Raw genomic sequence first — 22121 nt, 5'->3', positions numbered from 1 at the left:
GAAACTTCCTGGGAGGGTGTAAAGAGGGAGGCTTTCAAAAGATTGGGACGGAGGAGGAGCGTGTGTAGCTGAATTGGCCTCAAATGGCTTGGTGCTACGGTGATTTGTTAGTAGTAGTAGTAGTAGTAGATATTTATTTTGAATGGTTTTCCAGCTGGCATTAGGAAGGCTGGGGACACTGGTTTGTTTAAAAAGAGATTGAAGGAGTATTTTTTAAATGAGGATATATAGTGTTCATTTTATTTTCTTTTACTGAAATTAAATTAAAGTTTTCTTTTGAGGGAGGGGGGAAATTTAATTGATTTAAGACATTTCAAATCTAACATTTTATTTTCTCTACTTTTCGGTTCTACTTTCTACTTTTTTCTACTTTTCTTTTCTTCTACTTTCAGTTCTATCCCTGTTGTTGCTTTTACTCATACTGTAACTTGCTCTCTTACGTTTTTTTTTTTACTCCTGCTGTAATAAAAAAAAGACTGTTCTAGTGATTGGAGTAGAACTACGAAAGGAAGTGAAAACAACGGTTGTGACGGTATTTGTAAAAGCCGTTACAAAAATAACGATTACGACTTGGTACTTTAAAATATAATACTCTAAGCAAGATTTCGAAAAAGAAATGTTATTTGTCAAACTCGGTGTTCGATCAAAATTTTCATTGGAAGTTTGGTTCCAAAACAAAAAATTATTAATCAAATACATACCCCTCCCCTTCCGTGACTACTGTAAACTAAATTTTTTGGATAAGATAAGATAATATTTATTTCAACAAAGCGACTATCACAAGCCCAAAAGGGCCGAATTCGCACTTCAGCGTCAGTACAACATCATAAATTGCAATCAATAAAAAGTCAAACGATAAAAACTCGTAAAGTTAAAACAGGGAAAACAAATTTAAACAAAAATGTAGCTAGCAAGAATTACAAAGTTTGCAATTGCAAAATAAACACTCAAACTATAAGATAAGAGTGGAGTGAGAAAAAAAAAGAAAAAAAAAGGGGGGGTATTAATTTAAAATTTCAACTATGTGAGGGATTAATGTTCTTAGATAAGATAAGATATTTAATTTCAAAAAATAACTATCACAAGCCCCGAGGGACGCATTCCGGAATTCGCATTCCAGAGTCATAAAACCATAAAAATAAAAACACATCATAAAAATAGCACAACAACTAAAAAACTGGTTAAACAATGTCAAAAACAACTAAATCAGAAAGGCAAAGCCATTCATTTGTCAAAAAAGAGAAAAAATTAAACGGCAATATGTCAGAAAGTTGAAAAGGTAAGTCGTAAAACAAAACTAAAAGAGTGAGATAAAATTAGTGTTGAAAAGGTTTAAAAGAGAACATATAAACAATCGGTGGGAACAAACGAATCAAACGAACAACGACCTAAAGCACCTCGCATGAAAGAGAAAAAAAAAACGGGGGGAGGCGAAACTAGTTGGCTATTTTATTTATTTTTTCTGTGATGAAGGGGACAAAGGTTTTTTTATATCTGGAGGTAACGCAACGAATGGGGGACAAAACTGGGATGGGCTCAGAAACAGCTCGAGGCTGTCGTAATCTGGATGGTGAGTGACGTTTGGGGAAAATACTTGCCGTCCGAGGGTTCGTTATTGCATTTTTTGAAAAACGGAGGCACAACGACGACCTCCTTCGCTCAAGGGTTTCCAAACTAGCTTTTTTTAGGAGCAGAGAGTAAGGCACCTTGCCTTCTTTGAAAATTATTCGCAAGGCTCTTTTTTGTATTGACTCAATTTTGTCTGATTCTTCACGGGAGATGCCAGGGTGCCAAACTGGACAAGCATATTCAAGATGCGGACGGACAAACGACGTGTACAACCTTAAGGAGTGAGAAGGGGGGACGCTATATTTATTTAGGAGCTTAAGGAGGGCGATAGACGCATTAGCTTTATGGATGATATCTTTAACGTGGATATCCCACTTTAAATTTGACGAAATTGTGACTCCAAGTAATTTAACCGAGGATGCATAAATTTCAGGAGGGATAGGATTAAGAAAACAGGGCGAGGATTTGAGGAAACAAATCGGCATTATCATGGACTTAGAGGGGTTTACGGTCATATCTAGGTCCAAAGCCTCACTTCCAATTTCATTGAGAATACTCATAGGGTCGCTTATTAAATTTCTGAAGCAACTTTCAACAATCGTTAGGTCATCAACAAATTTCCAACGGTCAGGAACTTCCTTCGCAAGGCTGTTAACCATGACTGAAAAAAGGAGGGGGCCTAGGAGAGTTCCTTGGGGTATGCCATTGTAGATAGGGAGAGGATTTGAGTAATGGTTCTGGTATTTAACCACCTGTGATCTATTTGTTAAAAATGAGGCAACCAATTTTACCAGTAAGGGATCGATATTGAACTCGCTTTCTAGTTTCTCAATTAAAATATTGTGGTTAACAAGGTCAAAGGCTTTCTGAAGGTCAATAGAAATTAAGTTTAGCCAGGAATTAGGTTTTTCGAGGATTTTCCCGATGTGGTCAATAAGAGAAACGAGGTAGTGGGAAATAGAAGTTGATTTTAGGTTTCCAAATTGTTTCAGGTCAGTAAGAGGTAGGATTTTTTCCTTTAGCAAATCTGCAAGGAATCCTTCATACAATTTTGAAAAAATAGGAGTAAGGATAGATTGGTCGAATTTTTTTTCTATATCTCATTAGGCTCTCAAGACCCTCAGAGTTTATTTTGTGCTATTTTTTGTTTGGTCTTTACTGTTTTACAAAAATAATTAGAAAACGAACCCTTTGATGTGAATTTTTTTGTTTATCCTTTTCTGTAAGATTTTTTTTTTTGAAAAAAAGGAATAGAAAATGATTTAGAAGTCATTTGGCTCTCATGCAATGTTTCTGTTTTGTAAATCACCGCTGTCACTTGAATCCCTGCATCCAAATTATGCAACCAGTAGAGATAATTTAAGAATAATACAAAGATTTCCAGAAACGGTGTTATTCTTTGTTCAAAGTTCTATCATTACATTGTCTTGTTATAGGCATCACGAACATTGTTGAAGTGAACAATAGGCAGGGCTACATCGCCCAGTTTTTTAAAGTAGCCAAAGGATCCAGCTATCAAAACATGAAAGTATCTGATATGCGACAAATTCAGCCATACACCAAAGGTAAGGCTCAGCTCTATGTCAAAGTTCTAATTCCTTCATCATAATTTCTACTCGTGAAAAAAATTAGATTATTTTTGTTTTTTCAATGCTGATTTCGTACAGGTTTACCCCTTTTCTGTCTTTTTATAGAAATTGTATGAAATACATCTCATCATGGTACTTTGTATGAAATATCGACCACAGCAAGTACACATGCTAAGTAAACAATTCTTACTTCATAACCTGCAAAATAATAATAGTTAACACATTTTGTATATAGCATCGCTATATTTTATACCCCCCGCCCTATTGTGCAAATATATAGCGCAAATTATATATTTTCGATGTATTGTAACTTGTTTTTCCAGTTTTTGTTGCGTCACAGTTGATTCAATTTACAAGTACACGCATTGAAACAACTGGCAACCATAGATAGGAAATATATAATTTGGGATATATATTTGTACATCAGGGGAGTTGGGGGTAATATCTAGTGGGGCTGCATGCCCCGTACAGGCAGTCTATCTGCTATCCGCACGGAGTACCTATTACGCGACATAGAGTCCGTCCAGAAAAGAGCAACAAGGATTATACTCCGAAACCGCGACATACCCTATGATCAAGCCCCCACGAAACTGAATTTACCTCCGCTTAAATCCGGCTTGAACACCTGATTCTGCAATGTGGAAAATCCGTCCTAGCTAATACGTGCCACCGATTACTACTACCCGAACCAGCCCCTCTGAATAGTCTAACTCGGCTACAAAATAAACTTCTACCCCCTAAAGTACGAACTAATCGATACGCCAACTCATTTGTGCCTTTCTTCACACCGATTTTCAATGCTGAGCCGTAGTTTGTGATTTTTGTTTAAATGTAAGAATTTGTAAAAAAAAAACTGAATTTAGCTATGCTACGATAGTTTTTAAATATACCAGTCTCTCTCTCTCTCTTTCTCATGCAAAATGTGTTAACTATGAATATTTTTAATATTATGAAGTAAGAATTGTTTTTTTTATCATAGATACTTGTAATATATAGCTGTGGTGGAATATTATACAAGCACCAATACTAATTCGCAAACGAGTTATTTAATTAGCTGTATTGCAATCGTTCTTAGTATCGCCCTTGCATCAAAACTCGGTCTAATTTTTCTGCAAGAAAGGCCAAATTTTAAATTAATATTGAATGGTCCATTAAAAAAAAACAGAAGAAAAACTTTAAGTGTTTCAAGTCTAGATAGGTCCATATCTTATGAATTTTTAAATTATGTTTTTCATGTCTAAAAGTTTGACCTTTAAATAGAAGCATTTCCTTCAGTGATATGGTTTTGGTGAAAAAAAAATCGTCTAATTGAAGTATGTTTGGGCTAATGGGCTAATTTGTAGGCATGTTTTAGAGGCATTGTTTAATATAGATAATTAAGTAGCAGCGCCTTCCTGATATCAAGCTACTGCTACTACTACTACTACTCTTAGTGCTAGTTGCTCATTGCAGCTCCAAGTCACCCGAGCCTAACGTAGCTGTGTTTGCTCGTCCTCCACCCATTCTATTCAAAGCTTCACTTTTTATACCTTCCCCAGAAGTTTCATTATCCTTTAAACCCTCAATTATGATCCCTTCTCACCCCATTTGGGGACAGCTTATTTTTGAAATCGACCGCCTATATAGTTTTTTTTTTGTCAAAATTTTTTTTTCTACAAAAAAAATATATAGGATAATAGATAGACTTATTAATCAACAAATGACCTGACATCATTTTTATACAATCCTAAAAACGGCTTATGCCAGATTTGCCTCTCACTCCCTCGGACTATCTCTCTTGGTTTTTTCTACAATCAGCCATGGCTTGATGCCCACAACTACTTGATTTTATTTCATTTTATCGTAAGCCTATATAGCTTTTTTTGTAAAAAAAAAGAAAAAATTATAAATTTAAAATTAATATTTAGGGGCTCATTTAAAAAACGGAAAAAAACTTATTGAGATTTGAAATTCAAACTCAGCAATGACTTTTGTCTCTTAAAATTTTTTGTTTTATATTTCAAAGTTAGATATTTCAGCATAATCAGTTTTCTTTTGTGATAATTTTGGGGTGAAAAAAATGGTGCAGTTCAGCACCAGAGTGGTGCTAAAGTCAATGTGGACGGATTTCAAGTGTATGGTAGATGCAATATTTAATATAAAAATAAGAATAATTGAATTTTAGGTAGTTAATTGATTTTAGGGGGCTTTGATATTTTCTACATATTCATTAAGGACCCTAGCATTGGAAGATACTTTATGAAGCGATTTGAAAAATCTCATTAAACGGCTCTTAGAACTGTATTTATAGCTCTGTTCTTTCTTCTGGCTGAAATTTCACACTCAGTCATGTAAAACTTAAAATACAGCCCTTTTTAGCCCTTTTTGGAAATCTTCCTTTGCAGACTTTTTTTTGCACTTCATGTTTGAAATTGTTTTATTTTATTTTTCATGGGCTGCTCAATAGGCATGTAAAAAACCCTTCAGAAAGTCATTAAAGTTTTTCTGCAGTTAAAGTTTTTTTTTCATAAAAGAGGAAAATTTTCAAACTGCAAACCTTTTTCAGTTCTTTTCTGTAGTCAATATAGCTAAGAAATTCCAGGAGAGAAGTGATATTAAATTTTCAGATTGGAAAAATCGGGTATTTTGTAGCCGAAGATCTTTTTTTTATGTTAAAAGTTGGTCAAATGAATGTAGATAATCATCTGGAAGAAGGTTGGGGTACATTATTCTTTCAAAATGGTTGAACGAGAAATCTGAAATGCATGCTTCAACAATTTGCTGCAAGGTCATTAAAACTATGATTCTTGTCTGAACAGTCTCAAATAATATGATACATTTACGAAATCTGTTTGAGTCGGTTCTAAATGTATCAGTGAGTTTTCAAAACTTTTTAATAATATATAAGTTTGTGAAGACGTTAACGATATTTTGTCAAGGTACAAAATGGCTCTTTGTGGTGTCATAAAGGTTAGGTTCTCTGGCACAAAATATGTTATCTTTGCGGAACAGAGAGGGTTCATATAGGCTCATTAATTCTTTGACAATTCCTTGTTCTAGATTTAGGAATTTTTCATAATGTTGCTTGAGCTGAAAATATTACAAAATAAAAACTAAAAGAAAACACAACTTTGAGAATGTCAAAGTGAGCCATATATAAATCTCTATTTCATATTTCACATGCATCGTTGAATCTCCAGATGGGGCGCAATGTGGTCTCATCCTTTTTAAAAAAAGAGTCATCTATTAATATCTCTTTCAGGTTTCATATGCATCATTGAATCTCCAGATGGAGCACAATGTGGTCTCATCCTTTTTCTCTGTAAAGAGTGTCAAATTACCACCCAAGTCAAATCTGAACGAGATGAAGTTCAAGCTAGGCTAAACAAGTGTCGAAAAACCCTTGGGATCCAAATAAGGTTGCCAGATTGTCCGAAAGAATCAAAGAGACAAGAAGCTGCAATTGTGGTAGATGGTATCATTACTGGCTATGTAGATGTTATGCATGCTGTTGAAATATCAGAGTATTTGAGGAAGAAAAAGAAGATAATATTGGTATTTTCCAGATTTTAATTTTTTTTCAGTTTCAATCTATTCTTTCGTTTGATTAATTTTTGTATAATAATAATAATAATAATAATTTATTCCAGAAAAAGCCCGTGGGCCATAGGAAATTTACATAACCAAAACAAACAACAAATTAACTAAAATAAATTAATACTATTTAAAGAAAACGCTGACGATGTTCCGCTGCAATCCTGACAAACCTTGCTATCCTTTTAATACTCAGGAAATTAGTCTCTTTCATTCTATCTACCATCCATATCTCATTCAGTTTTTCTTTACCATATATGTCTCGCCTCCATTCATTCGATTCGACACATTCACACGAAAAATGTATCAAAGTTTCATCCTGAAATCCACACATAGGGCAAAGAATAGATTCTACTTTCTCCCCTTTTCTCCCTTGATACTTTCTTTTCTCACCAATCAAAATCTATTTCCGCTCCAATTCAAATAAGCCTTCAAATCCTCTTTACTTAATCCAACCTTCCAAAATACCTCCTCCCCCCAACTGTCTTTTATCTGTCTATAAAATGTTAACGTCCCTGAACGATCCAAACTTGCCGCCATATCTGGCTTTCTTGGTTCTTCAACCTCTCTTGTACCTCCCTTGTTACCATTTTCTCCATACCCATAACCTCCTTTCCTTCATTTCACCATTCCTCTAATCCACACTTATCTAAGATCCGGCCTTTTGAAGTTTGAGCATTTAGAGATAAATGAACAATGGTATCCTATTTCTACAGGGCTGTCTGTCAAACAGCGCTCAACAACAAAATGGTTCCACTCAAAAAACGAACAAAGGACTCTCAGTGGCTGTTGCTAAGCTATTTTCAATTTCGGTTTTGCGGACTTTTCATGAATGATCTGTCCGTCTCAAGAGGGATGCAATCCATAATTCCCGATTTACTTCTTCACTATATTTTTTGTTCTTATTAATTTTAATACTTTTTATTACTATTTTATTAATTTATTATTGTTAATTATTTTTATTATTATCAATATTATATTTATTAATTTATTATTATTTCTATTAAAGTTATTAATTTAATTTATAATTTAATTTTAAGCATTTTAATATTAATTAAAACAATATAATTTTGGTTTCATTAATGAGTGCTCATTAAAATACTCATTTTATTATTGTTAAAACAATTTTTTATTGAAAGTTATTTATAGAAGTTGGCAACATCAACATATTCTTTCTCTTTTGGCAAAGCTTCTATGACTATTGGTGCGTTCCCAAGTTCAATTATCACTTGGAATTAACTATTTTTTTTTCGTTTCAAGGCAGCTAATCAAACAAAATAATAAGCAATTATCGTAAATGCAGAATGGAGTAAAAGGATAGCTCCTCTCGTCATTCAGTTTTTGGAGGGGGGAGACTAAATTTTTTTAGATGCCAAATTTGTTGTAGTGTGCCACTGAAGTTAATAACGATTACTTAATGATTGGTAATTGTGATTGAGTTCTGGAACACTCAACGTTAAGAAAAATGCAACTTAAAGGGCCATCTGGAGAACGCTAAGCTTAGTTAGGTGCCATTTAGCTCTTTACGCTGAAGTTAGACTCTTTCTCGTAACTCTACTTTACAACAATGAAAAACTTTAGCGTAAAGAGCGGGGCGTTGAGGAGGGGACAGCCGCTTTCATATTCGGAATAATTTCTGTTTATTTTAAGTTTTGAGGTCACTTCTTACTTTCAGTGAAAAAACTTTTTTTTTCTAATTTAATTTCTAAACGTTTTTGGATTAATGTAGGCTTTGAATTTGACTCACCGTATATGAATAATCAAAATGAAATTTGCATATTGGTTTTACTTTTTTAAAACTAATAATAATCTTAGAATAACCTAAGTTTGATTTTTGTTTCAGTTGTTTAAGAATGACTCCTGAATCACAATGGCTATTTAATTAGAATAATAGCCTCTTTTAAAGGTTAAGAAAGAAACTTTAGCGTAAGAGCGAGCTACTAAGGAGAGGCAACCCATCTCATATACGTAATATTTTCTATTCGTTTTCAGTTTTAATGTTGCTTCTGTCAGTTGAAAAAATTTGTTTTTTATTTAATTGCTGATCCTTTTTTAAATACTGTCGGGAAATCCAGCTCCCCCTCCTTGAACAATTCCCTTCCCTCACGAGAAATTTCTCCATGGAAATATTCTACCACGTAACTTAAATTAGCGATATTTGCGGAACTAATTTTGTAAGGCATAGCAACAAAACGACCGAAGAGATCGAAACTATTTTTATGAAAATTTTATGAAAACTATTTTTATTTCACAAGTTGATCAATTCTCAGATGATTGAAATGCATGAAAGAAAATATCTTTAAAAGATATACGTAATAATTTACGTTCGTTTTAGGTTTTAACGTTATTCCTTACTTTCAGTTGGGAAAAACTTGTTTTTTTTTATTCGATAACAACCACAAGCCGAAGACATATAATATCTTTGGTTTATTATCACATAAAAATCATAGTTATGAAGCTGCTTAAGATAAAATTAAATGCTAAGATTCGCCGGAAAACAACACAAACAAATTATTGCTTATATCGGCCATTATTTTTACAAAATTCGAACTTTAGTATAAAGAGTGAGGTATTGACGAGGGGATGAACTTCCTCATATAAGTAATACAAGGGGATTCGCCCCCTCGTCCATGCCTCACTCTTTACGCTAAATTTCGAATTTTGTTCCAATGCTTTGAGAATGACCCCTGAATCGCAAAGGCCGTTCAATTAGAATAAATAGCTCTTTCGAAATAAATAAAAATACTTTAGCGTAAACAGCGAGGTATTGAAGAGGGAACGAACTCCCTCATATATGTAATTTTATTTTGTTCATTTTAAGTTGTAATGTTACTCCTTACTTTCAGTTGAAAAAACTTGTTTTTTTAAATTTATTTTCTGGTCGTTTTTTAAATTATGCTGGGATATCAAGCACCGACTTCATAGAAATTATCTTCCCTCATGAAAAATTCCTCTTTGGAAAGATCCCCCACGTAACCCCATTCCTCCGTCCCCCCTCCTATGTGAAAAAATCCCCTGAAAACGTCTGTATACTTACAAATAACCAATACTATATGTAAACAATGGACAAAGCTCATAACTTGCACCCGTTTCCTCTGGGACTGTAGGAGATTAATTCGTCCTCAAAGACATAGTTATTAGGTATTTCGACTATACTGAACAAAATTGCTATCTCAAAATTTGGATCCAATGGCTTTGGGAAAAAGTGTGCGCTGGAGGAGGCTTAGTTGCCCTCCAAATTTTTGGTCACTTAAAAAGGACACTAGAACTTTTAATGTCCGTTTGAATGAGCCCTCTCGTGAAATTCTAGGACCACTGGGTCGATAAGATCACCCCTGGGGAAAAAACAACAAAAAAACAAATAAACTCGCATCCAGGATCTTTTTTTCTGGCAAAAAATACAAAATTCCACATTTGCGCAGATAGGAGCTTGAGACCTCTACTGTAGGGTTCTCTGATACGCTGAATCTGATGGTGTGATTTTCATTAAGACTCTACGACTTTTAGGGGGTGTTTCCCTCCCTTTTGTCGAAAATAAGGCAATTTTCTCAGGCTCATAACTCATATCTCAGGCTCGTTTGATGGTTAGGGCTGAAATTGATGAAGTTTATATATTTAAAATCAGCATAAAAATTCGATTCTTTTGCTGTATCTATTTGTATCAAAATTCCGTTTTTTAGAGTTTCGGTTTACTATTGAGCTGGGTCGCTCCTTACTTACAGTTCGTTACCACGAACTGTTTGACACTTCCTATTGCCACTGAGGAGAAGCTATAGTTCATATTAATATGAAATCTTGAGGCTCTTGCGCCCCTTTAACGGAGTCGCAATGGTGACTTCTGGATATTTAATCATTTGGATTGTGTAAGACCAATGAAGAGTATTATCTCTTTTTATCTGGGGCGGTGTGACCTTGGAAAAAGTTACAAATGCTCGAAACTTCTAGTATAATTTACTTTTTTTTAGGTGTTTTCACTTTCCTAAACACCTTTATAACTTTCATTGCTAAAATTTTTTGTTTGAGCATTCTAGGATTTATCTTTTTGTAGGGGGTCGCCATTTGGTATAAGATAACCCGAACAACCTCAGACAGAAGAACTGAGACCCTTATTAATTGGACTATTTCTTGTACCTCCCAAGCTCAATTAGCGTGGTCGTTCCCTACAGTTCCTGATAAATACCTCACCCTAGGGCCAATAAACACATCTTATACTAAACTAAATAAAAAAACCAGTTTTTTTAAATGAAAGTAAGGAGCGACATTAAAACTTAAAACGAACAGAAATTACTCCGTATATGAAAGGGGCTTTTCCTCTTCAATGCCCCGCTCTTTACGCTAAAGTTTGACTCTTTCTCTTAGCTCTACTTCTTAAAACAGTAAAAAACTTTAGCGTAAAGAGCGGGGAGTTGAAGAGGAAAAGCCCCTTTCATATACGGAGTAATTTCTGTTCGTTTTAAGTTTTAATGTCGCTCCTTACTTTCATTTAAAAAAAATTGGTTTTTTTTTATTTAGTTTCCGGACCTTTTTTAATTAATACGTGTTTTGATCTTGGCTCTCCGCACGTAAATAATTAAAACGAAATGTGTATATTAATTTTTTTTTCTAAATGACTTTCTCATAGTTTTAATCGGAAGATTTTGAGCAAAAGGAGCCAGGGAGGAAGCCTAGTTGCCCTCCAATTTTTTTATTACTCAAAAAGGCAACTAGAACTTTTAGTTTTTTACGAACATTTTCATTTTTAAAAAATATACGTAATTTACGAATTAACTTACGTAACGAACTTCTATATTCGTATGTTTTTATTGCGTATATGAGGGGGTTCACCCCTCGTCGATACCTCGCTCTTTACACTAAAGCTTAAATTTTGTCCCAGTTCCATAAGAATGACCCTTGAATCACAAAGGCCGTAGAATAAATAGTTGAAATTACTAAAAATACTTTAGAGTAAAGAGCGAGGTATTACGAGGAGGTAAACCCCTCATATGTGTAATAATTTCTACTCGTTTTAAATTTTGATGCTGCTCCTCACTTTCAGTAGAAAAAAAACTTTTCATATTTATTTTTTTAATTGTTTTTTTTTAAATAATACTAGAAAATCCTGCACCCCCTTCATTGAAAGTCTCTTCCCCCATGAGAAGTTTTTCCAATAAAGATCCTCCTACATAGCCCCCGACCTCAACTCCCCCCCCCAAACCAAAAAATCCCCCTGAAAACGTCCGTACACTTCCCAATAACCATTAAGTAACCCATAAACACAGGTCAAAGTTTGTAACTTGCAACCCCTCCCACGGGGACTGCGGGGGAGTAAGTCGTCCCCAAAGACATCGTTATTAAGTTTTTCGACTATGGTGAATAAAATGGCTATCTCAGAATTTTGATCTGGTGACTTGGGGAAAAAATGAGCGTGGGAGGGGGCCTAGGTGCCCTCTAATTTTTTTGGTTACTTAAAAAGGGCACTAGAACTTTTAATTTCCGATAGAATGAGCCCTCTTGTGACATTCTAGGACCACTGGGTCGATACGATCACCCCTGGGGAAAAAAACAAACAAATAAACACGCATCCGTGATTTGTCTTCTGGGAAAAAAAATGCGAAATTCCACATTTTTGTAGATAGGAGTTCTCGGATTGATAGATAAGACTTCTATAATAAGGTTCTCGGATACGCTGAATCTGATGGTGTGATTTTCGTTAAGATTGTATGACTTTTAGGGGTTTTTTTCCCCTATTTTATAAAATGAGGCAAATTTTCTCAGGCTCGTAACTTTTGATAGGTCAGACTAATCTTGATGAAAGTTATATATTTAAAATCAGTATTAAAATGCGATTTTTGTGATGTAACTGTTTGTATCAAAATTCCATTTTTTAGAGTTTCGGTTACTATTGAGCTTGGTCGCTCCTTACTACAGTTCGTTACCACAAACTATTTGACTACATCTGAACAATTAACAAACTATGTATTATCTATTCTCTAGGATGAAAATGGCCTCTTGAAAAACGCATGGGAAGTTGCTTATGGTCCTCGTAACTGGCATGGCCCTGAAACCATATATGTATTTACTACAAGTGGGAGAATGATGCGTCCTATTCATTATGGGCCAACACAGGACACTTTATTCATTGGAAGCTTAGAGGCGTTGAATTTTGTAATTAGGAATAAATGTGATGTTCCTTTAGAGGTAAATATTTAATTACAATGACCTAAGTATTATTTCTTTCTGTCGTACATTTTAGAAAATATATTTTGCTTTGGTAGAACTTTTTTGGCCGATTTAAAAAAAAAAATGTTTCGATGAGCTACAGTTTTTAACTAATGTAGTTTAACATTTCACTTTTCTCCAAATTTTGACAAATTTAGTTTGTTGTTAGTTTATTAAGGAAATTAAATAAAGAAATATTTCAAGTCCTATTTCCTGTACAGGCAAAAGTTTTTTTTTTCGGTTACCAATTTTGAAGTTTAATAATGAAGAAATGTGTGCTGCTCTCTGAAACTTTTTCCAATTGTTCCCTCGCACACATTTATTATACATTCCAAAATTTGTGTGAAATTAACAGAAATGTAAATATACTGAAGTAATCTGGTGAAAACAAAAAATCTGAATAATTGAAGAAAATTGATCACAGAACCTTAATAGGAAACATTAGTTCACCTTGCAACAATGGTAAGAGCATTGCTGGTATGGGTTCTGGTCAGCTATGCAGGGGCTAGCAACTATCCACACAGCTTGACCATTTTAGGTAAGGGGCGTTACCTGCTGCATGTTCCTTTGAGGGCTACTTCCAGGGCTGTATCTATGGTTTAGTTCAGGGGGGGGGGTTAAAAATGAAAATGACATCCAAAATTTGTTTTTTATGCATTACTTTACGTTTTTACGAATTGCAAAGAAATTTTGAAGGTAATCACTCTACCCCCCTGGATTTGGCCCTGACCACTACCCTGCTTGCTATGGACAAATATAGGGTATATTGTACTCATCTTCAACAGGATTGCCATCAAAGTAGAATATTTGTTGTTTGGGGAGGCTAACTACCCTCGCAGTTGGTAATTAGACCCCTAGTGCCTAAGTTCTGCGAAGTGCAGCAACAGCTGCAAACCGTTAAAGAGCAAGTTGGCAAGAGCAAGCGTTAACGAGCAAGAGCAAGTTAAAGAGCAAGATACGTAGCTATGTTTATCAGGAAAATTTTTCATGTTCCGTTTCACTTTGGTGCACGGGGAAGAGGTGCACGGGCCAAAAACCCTTTCTACATACTTACTGAGAATAGTAAAGTGGTCCCTTAGCTAGTAAAAAAATGGTGATGTCTTTGTGCTTCATTTATGGAATATTTTATAACCAAATGGTATTAGTGAATATAATGCATTGATAAAAAATTAAAAGAATAATTTCAATAAATAAAAACAGAATGGGGCACAATTTAACGCTGTTTCCTTTATTTGGTGAAAAAGGGTTTTCCCGACCGAACCATAGTTTTTACTACTAGCAGACGGTTTGATAGTGTGTCTAAAGTTATGTTTGTTAGGCTGCGTAAAGAAGTGATATAAATATAGTAAGTAATAGTATAAGTAATATAAATATAGTATAAATATAAATATAGTAAAGAAGTATATAAATAAGTTTTTCGCTATTGTGTCAAGGTTTTCCTTTAAAAAGTTGTAATTTCCCAATAGTGTTTTAGGTTAATTAAAAGTGTTGTTTTTCCAAGATCAAAACGAAGAGAGAAAAAACCTTAAAGTAGGAAAAATTTCTTTTATTCTAAAAGTAACTGTAATATTGAATTATGAACAAAACCCAAACTGCAAATCTCTAAAATTATGACAGCTAACTTAAATTTAGTTTTAAAAAGAAATTTAGAAATTATCCAGTTTAATTTTGAAATTAATATGGACGAAACAAATTCGAATTAATTAATATTCTTGATAATTCTGAAAGAAATTGGACTTTTCACGAAAAGACTGGGAACCGGGCAATAGAGATTAGGTGTGTCATTAGAGGGAGAATTCTTTGGCCATTTTATTAGTGAGGAAGAAGAAGACTTTTGAAATTTAAGAATATATAAATTTTTCTCTAATGTTTTCGATAGTTTTCTTTTAACACAAGTTCTACTGGAGAAAGGGGGCTTATACCCTCTCCCTCTTTGAGTGAGCCCCTGTTCGTGGAAATAAGTAATTTCATGCTCACGGAACTCTCTATGGGTTGCCTGGTATATTTAATTTCTTAATAAAAATCTAATATTTTTGTGTCCATTACATGTAATTAACCCGTTTCGTTCTGTTCAGCTGTTGAAGAATTTGTCCCACATAAATAAAATTCTGTGCATGTGTCTTAAGTCACCCACTTTGTACAGAAGCTGAATTATTTATTTATTTATTTTTCCCACAAAATTGAGGAGAATGTAACATACAAAAATGGAATGACAAAAGGAAACGAAATACTTCAACAAACGAAACAAACCATTAACGTAAAAAAGGCTTAATGACATAACTGAATAAAATACATGAGAAAGAGGCAACAACAAAAAGTCAAACATAGTTTAAGTTCTGGATAAAAATGGAAAAGGTTGTGCATACAGAGAATTTTTTTTAGATTTATGATAAAAATTATTCCTCTTAATCCTAGCTACTTCCAACGGCTCTTTATTTTTAAATCTCATAACTAATTCAGTGTTACTAAAAATAAATTCGAAAGCAAGTAAAAATTCACCATACTTAAAACCACAAACGTGAATCGAAGACAAATTGCAGATTTTGAAATCTCGAAAAAGAAAGGCAGGATAGAGAACGTACGGGAGGGCTACTGCAATAAAAAGAGAACCTAAATTAGTCCCGTTCCTTAAACATAAGGCACTTTCTTATTGCTGACAACTTTAAAAAAACTAGTTTACACTAGTTTTTTTAAACTAAAAAAACTAGTTTAAAAAAACATGTTTACAAAACACTAGCACTGTGTTCATTATTTGATGAGAAACGTTTCTATCTCGCAGACTAAGCTGGTTCAGAGTTTTATTCACCAATAAATACAGATTGAAAATACAAAACTCTTATTCCCCCTCGAAAGGCTCCATGGCCGAAGATACCCATGCACAATCAGAATAATTATGATAGTTATAATCCAAAGTGAATTTAATAAATTTTTGAAATTCAGACAAAAAAGCGAAACCGTGACGAGTTATTGTTTTCGTTTCTTCTTCAAAGTAAGAAATACTAGTAATTTATGGTATTCAACCTGAATTTACTCAGCGATTTTACAAGATTTTGTCGGAAAAAAAAATCTTGTATTGCAATAAGAAACTTCACTCAAATTAAAGAAGATATTAGTGGAGCCTCACTGCGGGTAGCAATTCGAGTTTGGAAACCAAAGGATATAAAAATGCATTTCATTTTGCAAACATTTTTTTTTCAGGATATGCTGACGACAACCCGAGAGATTGATGACAAAAATATGTTTGGGCATATTGCCAATTTTATACCCTTTAGTAATCATAATCCCGGACCTCGTGTTATCTACCAATGTCAGGTATTTTTTAATCCCTTTCCCTTTAATTTTCTAATTTTTTCCTTTAGGTCTATGTTATATCTAAAAAAAAAAAAAATCAAGATTAAACAAATCAAAATTCAGAACTTGAAATTGAGTTTCCACTTTTGTTCCTCTTTTTGTAATAAATACAAATTGACTATCAAAACAAATTTTTTTGTATTTCCTTATTGCCATATATTGCCTCTGTAAGCGTCTGCCTCTGCCATATATTGCCTCTGTAAGCTCAGCCGGAGTTGACCCAGCTCTAAATGAATGCTTGGGGAAATCTGGGGAAGGTAAACAGGAAGGGAGTTGGAAAGCAAAGGAAGGTTGTCCCCCCCCCCCATTGCACTTCCTGGCTGAAGGGCCATAGAAACGGAGATCAGCACCGCCGGTAGGGACTGTAAAGTCTAATGCCGTATTCTTTACATTTTTTTTTTTTACCATATATTGCCTCTGCTTTGCTTAAGTTTCCAGATTGAAATATTTTAGTAGGTGTTCTAAAATATCTTAAACATCAAATATTTTGTTAATTTTTTTCGGTGATTGAATCTATGCTTCACCGTATTCCTGTTTAAATAGTCGGAATGTGGATTAAGGTTTGTGGATTGTTTTGGCAATGTCACAGAGCTCTGTAAAAAATTTTAAGTGCTTTAAAAATTGATGGAGCAGTTAAAATTGAATTTTCCATGTTCTTTTTTTATTGGACTTGGTCGAATTGGCTTTAGAATGGTTTAAATTTCACAAGTATGAGCTTATATATCAAACAATAAGCTACTCAAAGAAATCAATAAAGACCCTCAAGAGAGAACCAACAAGTTCTCTTTGGAAAAACTATGTCCTTTCCCGTTATCCAGAAAATGATACCATTGGAATTGCTTGTGGTTTTTTTTTTTTACTTTTGCTTTACGTTAAGCTTTAAATTTTCTTCTGCTTATATATCAAATAATAAGCTGTACGAAAAATGTTGTTCAATCCCACTTTCTAGGGCTATCATAAATAAAAATTAAAATGGCAAAACCGAGTTTTACGGATGGAGGATGACAGTTTGCAAAAGATTGCACTTTTTTGGGCATCCAATTGGGATCAAATAAAAAGTAGGCTGTCTCTGAATAGGTCGGTAAGAATTCATAAACACAGGTTTGAATGAAATAAGAAATCTATAGGAGGGTGTAAAGAGTGAAGATTTGAGTAGATTAGGGTGGAGGAGGAAAGTCCGCAGCTGTATTGGTGCCTCCGTGAGTTTTTATTAGTATAGTAGGGCTTGAGCTATAGATAACAGTATTGCCTTTTTTTTAAGTGATTCAAAGTTTAAAGAAAATTTAGCACGAGTCTTTCCTTTTAAAAGAACATTTATTTTGAATTCATTTTATCAAAATAAAATAAAATAAAATAAACCTTTAATTGGTTAAAAAATCACAATTAAGATTTTTAAATTTCAAACAGTTCGTGGTAACGAACTGTAGTAAGGACCGACCCGGCTCAATAGTAAACAAAACTCTAAAAATCGGAATTTTGATGCTAAAAGATACATCAAAAGAATTGGATTTTCATGCTGATTTTAAATATATAAGTTTCATCAAATTTAGTCTTTATTATCAAAAGTTACGAGCCTGAGAAAATTTACCTTATTTTGGAAAATAGGGGAAACACCCCCCTAAAAGTCATAGAATCGTATTTGTATTTTTTGTATTTTCGTATTTTTTGCCAGAAGACAATCACGGGTGTGTGTTTATTTGTTTGTTTGTTGTTTTTTTTTGTTTTTGTTTTTTTTCCCAGGGGTCATCGTATTGACCAAGTGGTCCTAGAATGTCGCAAGAGGGCTCATTCTAATGGAAATGAAAATTTCTAGTGCTCTTTTTAAATGACCAAAAAATTGGAGGGCACCTAGGCCCCCTCCCACGCTCATTTTTTCCCAAAGTCAACGGATCAAAATTTTGAGATAGCCATTTTGTTCGGCATAGTCGAAAACCATAATAACTATGTCTTTGGGGATGACTTACTCCCCCACAGTCCCTGGGGGAGGGGCTGAAAGTTACAAACTTTGACCAGTGTTTACATACAGTAATGGTTATTGGGGAGTGTACAGACGTTTTCAGAGGGATTCTTTTTGGTTTGGGGGCTGGGTTGAGGGGAGAGGGCTATGTGGGAGGATCTTTTCTTGGAGGAATATGTCCTGGGGGAAGAGAAACTCAATGAAAAGGGTGCAGGATTTTCTAGCATTACTATAAAAAAAAAAAAAAAATGAAAAAATAAACATGAAAAAGTTTTTTCAATTGAAAGTAAGGAGTAGCATTAAAACTTAAAACGAACAGAGATTATTAAGCATATGAGGGGTTCTAAAAATACTTTAGCATAAAGAACGAGGTATTTAGAAGGAGATAAATACATCGCTCTTTATGCTAAAGTATTTTTAGTAATTTCAACTACTTATTCTACGGCCTTTCTGATTCAAGAGTCATTCTTAAAGAATTGGGACAAAACTTAAGATTTAGTATAAAGAGCGAGGTATTAACGAGGGGACAAACCCCCTCATATACATAATAAAAATATAAGAATATAAAAATTTGTTAGGTAAGTTAATTCTTAAGTTACGTGTATTTTTTACTAATATAAACGTTCGTTAAAAATTAAAAGCTCTAGTTACCTTTTTAAGTAACTGAAAAATTTGAGGGCAACTACGCCTCCTTCCCCACACCTTATTTCTCAAAATCATCTGATCAAAATTAAGAGAAAGCCATTTAGCCAAAAATAGAATTAGTATGCAAATTTCATTTTAATAATTTATGTGCGGAGAGCCAAAATCAAACATGCATTAATTCAAAAACGTACAGAAATTAGATAAAAAAACTAGTTTTTTTTTTAACTTAAAGTAAGGAGCGACATTCGAACAGAAATTTCTCCGTATATGAAATGGGTTTTCCCCTCCGCAATCCCTCGCCCTTTACGCTAAAGTTTGATTCTTTGCCACAATTCTAATTTTTAAAACAATTAAAAACTTTAGCGTAAAGAGCGAGGCGTTGAGGAGGGGACAACCCATTTTATATACGGAGTAATTTCTGTTTGTTTGAATTTTTAATGTCGCTCCTTACTTTCAGTTAAAAAAAACTAGTTTTTTTTATTTATTTCTAGTTGAACTGGGCAGCGTTGCACTGACAGTGGTACTTGTAGGTTTAAACTACCCATATAATTTACGTAAGATTTTTATTGTTGTAGTTGATGTATATAATACATTTCTAATAGGCGTATATCTTAGAGATTAATTGAAAGTGATTAATTTATGAGTAACTAAACTATAAAGCTAAATAAATGACTCCTTAATGAATTATATAAAATGTCAGTTCTAAAGCTATTTAATAATTTACAAAAACACTCATTTCCAAAGGGTGGCATTTTTTTCAGTGCATGTTTGTGCTGAGGAGCAGAGTATAGTCGCCTTGCGCAATACCAAAATGAAACTTTAAACAGTAATTTTGGATAAAATATTAAATATATTCATAATGATATGGCGAGTCTACGTTATGCATTGTGAAATTAATGAAGTTAATATTTTATTACGTGGTTGTTTTAGATCTGCCTTTTCAATGAATTCTCTTAGATGGGGTATAAGGGTAATAGACCGGGTTGTAAATAACGGTAATAACAGTTTACTTAAAGGCTATTCAAATCCTTGATCTCTGAGCGTCACCATGAATAAGGTTAATAATGGTAATAAGGATCCTTATTCTTGGGTAATAAGGTGGATAACACTATAATCGAAAACTATCTTATTTTTTTATTCATCTTAGTATTGAAGTATTGAAAGTAAGGAGTATTGAATTGAAAGTAAGGAGTAGCATTAAAACTTAAAACGAACAGAGATTATTAAGCATATGAGGGGTTCTAAAAATACTTTAGCATAAAGAACGAGGTATTTAGAAGGAGATAAATACATCGCTCTTTATGCTAAAGTATTTTTAGTAATTTCAACTACTTATTCTACGGCCTTTCTGATTCAGGAGTCATTCTTAAAGAATTGGGACAAAACTTAAGATTTAGTATAAAGAGCGAGGTATTAACGAGGGGACAAACCCCCTCATATACATAATAAAAATAAAAGAATATAAAAATTTGTTAGGTAAGTTAATTCTTAAGTTACGTGTATTTTTTACTAATATAAACGTTCGTTAAAAATTAAAAGTTCTAGTTACCTTTTTAAGTAACTGAAAAATTTGAGGGCAACTACGCCTCCTTCCCCACCCCTTATTTCTCAAAATCATCTGATCAAAATTAAGAGAAAGCCATTTAGCCAAAAATAGAATTAGTATGCAAATTTCATTTTAATAATTTATGTGCGGAGAGCCAAAATCAAACATGCATTAATTCAAAAACGTACAGAAATTAGATAAAAAAACTAGTTTTTTTTTAACTTAAAGTAAGGAGCGACATTCGAACAGAAATTTCTCCGTATATGAAATGGGTTTTCCCCTCCGCAATCCCTCGCCCTTTACGCTAAAGTTTGACTCTTTGCCACAATTCTAATTTTTAAAACAATTAAAAACTTTAGCGTAAAGAGCGAGGCGTTGAGGAGGGGACAACCCATTTCATATACGGAGTAATTTCTGTTTGTTTGAATTTTTAATGTCGCTCCTTACTTTCAGTTAAAAAAAAACTAGTTTTTTTTATTTATTTCTAGTTGAACTGGGCAGCGTTGCACTGACAGTGGTACTTGTAGGTTTAAACTACCCATATAATTTACGTAAGATTTTTATTGTTGTAGTTGATGTATATAATACATTTCTAATAGGTGTATATCTTAGAGATTAATTGAAAGTGATTAATTTATGAGTAACTAAACTATAAAGCTAAATAAATGACTCCTTAATGAATTATATAAAATGTCAGTTCTAAAGCTATTTAATAATTTACAAAAATACTCATTTCCAAAGGGTGGCATTTTTTTCAGTGCATGTTTGTGCTGAGGAGCAGAGTATAGTCGCCTTGCGCAATACCAAAATGAAACTTTAAACAGTAATTTTGGATAAAATATTAAATATATTCATAATGATATGGCGAGTCTACGTTATGCATTGTGAAATTAATGAAGTTAATATTTTATTACGTGGTTGTTTTAGATCTGCCTTTTCAATGAATTTTCTTAGATGGGGTATAAGGGTAATAGACCGGGTTGTAAATAACGGTAATAACAGTTTACTTAAAGGCTATTCAAATCCTTGATCTCTGAGCGTTACCATGAATAAGGTTAATAATGGTAATAAGGATCCTTATTCTTGGGTAATAAGGTGGATAACACTATAATCGAAAACTATCTTATTTTTTTATTCATCTTAGTATTGAAGTAACACCCGGCTACCGGTTGGGATTGTCTACTGGTTTGAAAGGAGAGTAAAGCAAGGGATGTTCTAATCGTCTTATGACTAATGAACTAAGACACGGTAGAATCTTCTCTGTGGTGTACATTTTAGCTTGAATATTATTTTTAATGTGTGAATTGATGACGAAACCCAGAATTAAAACTTGGATAGCCTTATTGTCCAAACTAAAATTCTGGTCATTACTAGTTTTGTTTCAATAATAAGAAAATGTCAAAATTTTAGATGATGAAGCAGGCAATGGGCACACCGTCTCTTGGTATATCGGATAGGCTGGGACCTTCGAAACTGCTGCGTCTTGAGACTCCGATCAAACCTCTTGTTCGACCTCAACATTGGTCTGATATGAGGATGGATGAGTATCCTCAGGGTCAAAATTGCATTGTTGCCCTTATGCCTTTTGAGGTATGTTTCATTATTTTCCATTTATTTTAGTGACCATTCTACAGTGAAATCTGGCCTGGTTAAAATACTTTTATTTATAACGTTGTAAAAGTTATATAAACTT

At 33.6% G+C, this 22121-nt stretch overlaps 1 protein-coding gene across 2 annotated transcripts in view; it reads left to right on the top strand.

The window, feature by feature from the left end:
* LOC136036121 (DNA-directed RNA polymerase I subunit rpa2-like) overlaps nt 1–22121 on the top strand; it is a 121523-nt gene that overhangs the window by 68200 nt on the left and 31202 nt on the right. For both annotated transcript variants that reach the window (XM_065718142.1, XM_065718151.1), the window contains exons 10-14: nt 3006–3134; nt 6400–6692; nt 12705–12908; nt 16128–16241; nt 21839–22018. In XM_065718142.1, coding sequence (XP_065574214.1) covers nt 3006–3134; nt 6400–6692; nt 12705–12908; nt 16128–16241; nt 21839–22018 — 920 coding nt within the window. The remainder of the gene's footprint in view (nt 1–3005; nt 3135–6399; nt 6693–12704; nt 12909–16127; nt 16242–21838; nt 22019–22121) is intronic.

The sequence above is a fragment of the Artemia franciscana genome, chromosome 2 (genome assembly GCF_032884065.1).
Source record: "Artemia franciscana chromosome 2, ASM3288406v1, whole genome shotgun sequence".
NCBI lineage: Eukaryota > Metazoa > Arthropoda > Branchiopoda > Anostraca > Artemiidae > Artemia > Artemia franciscana.
The sequence above is the reverse complement of the archived record's forward strand: the minus strand, read 5'-3'. Positions and strand labels throughout refer to the sequence as shown.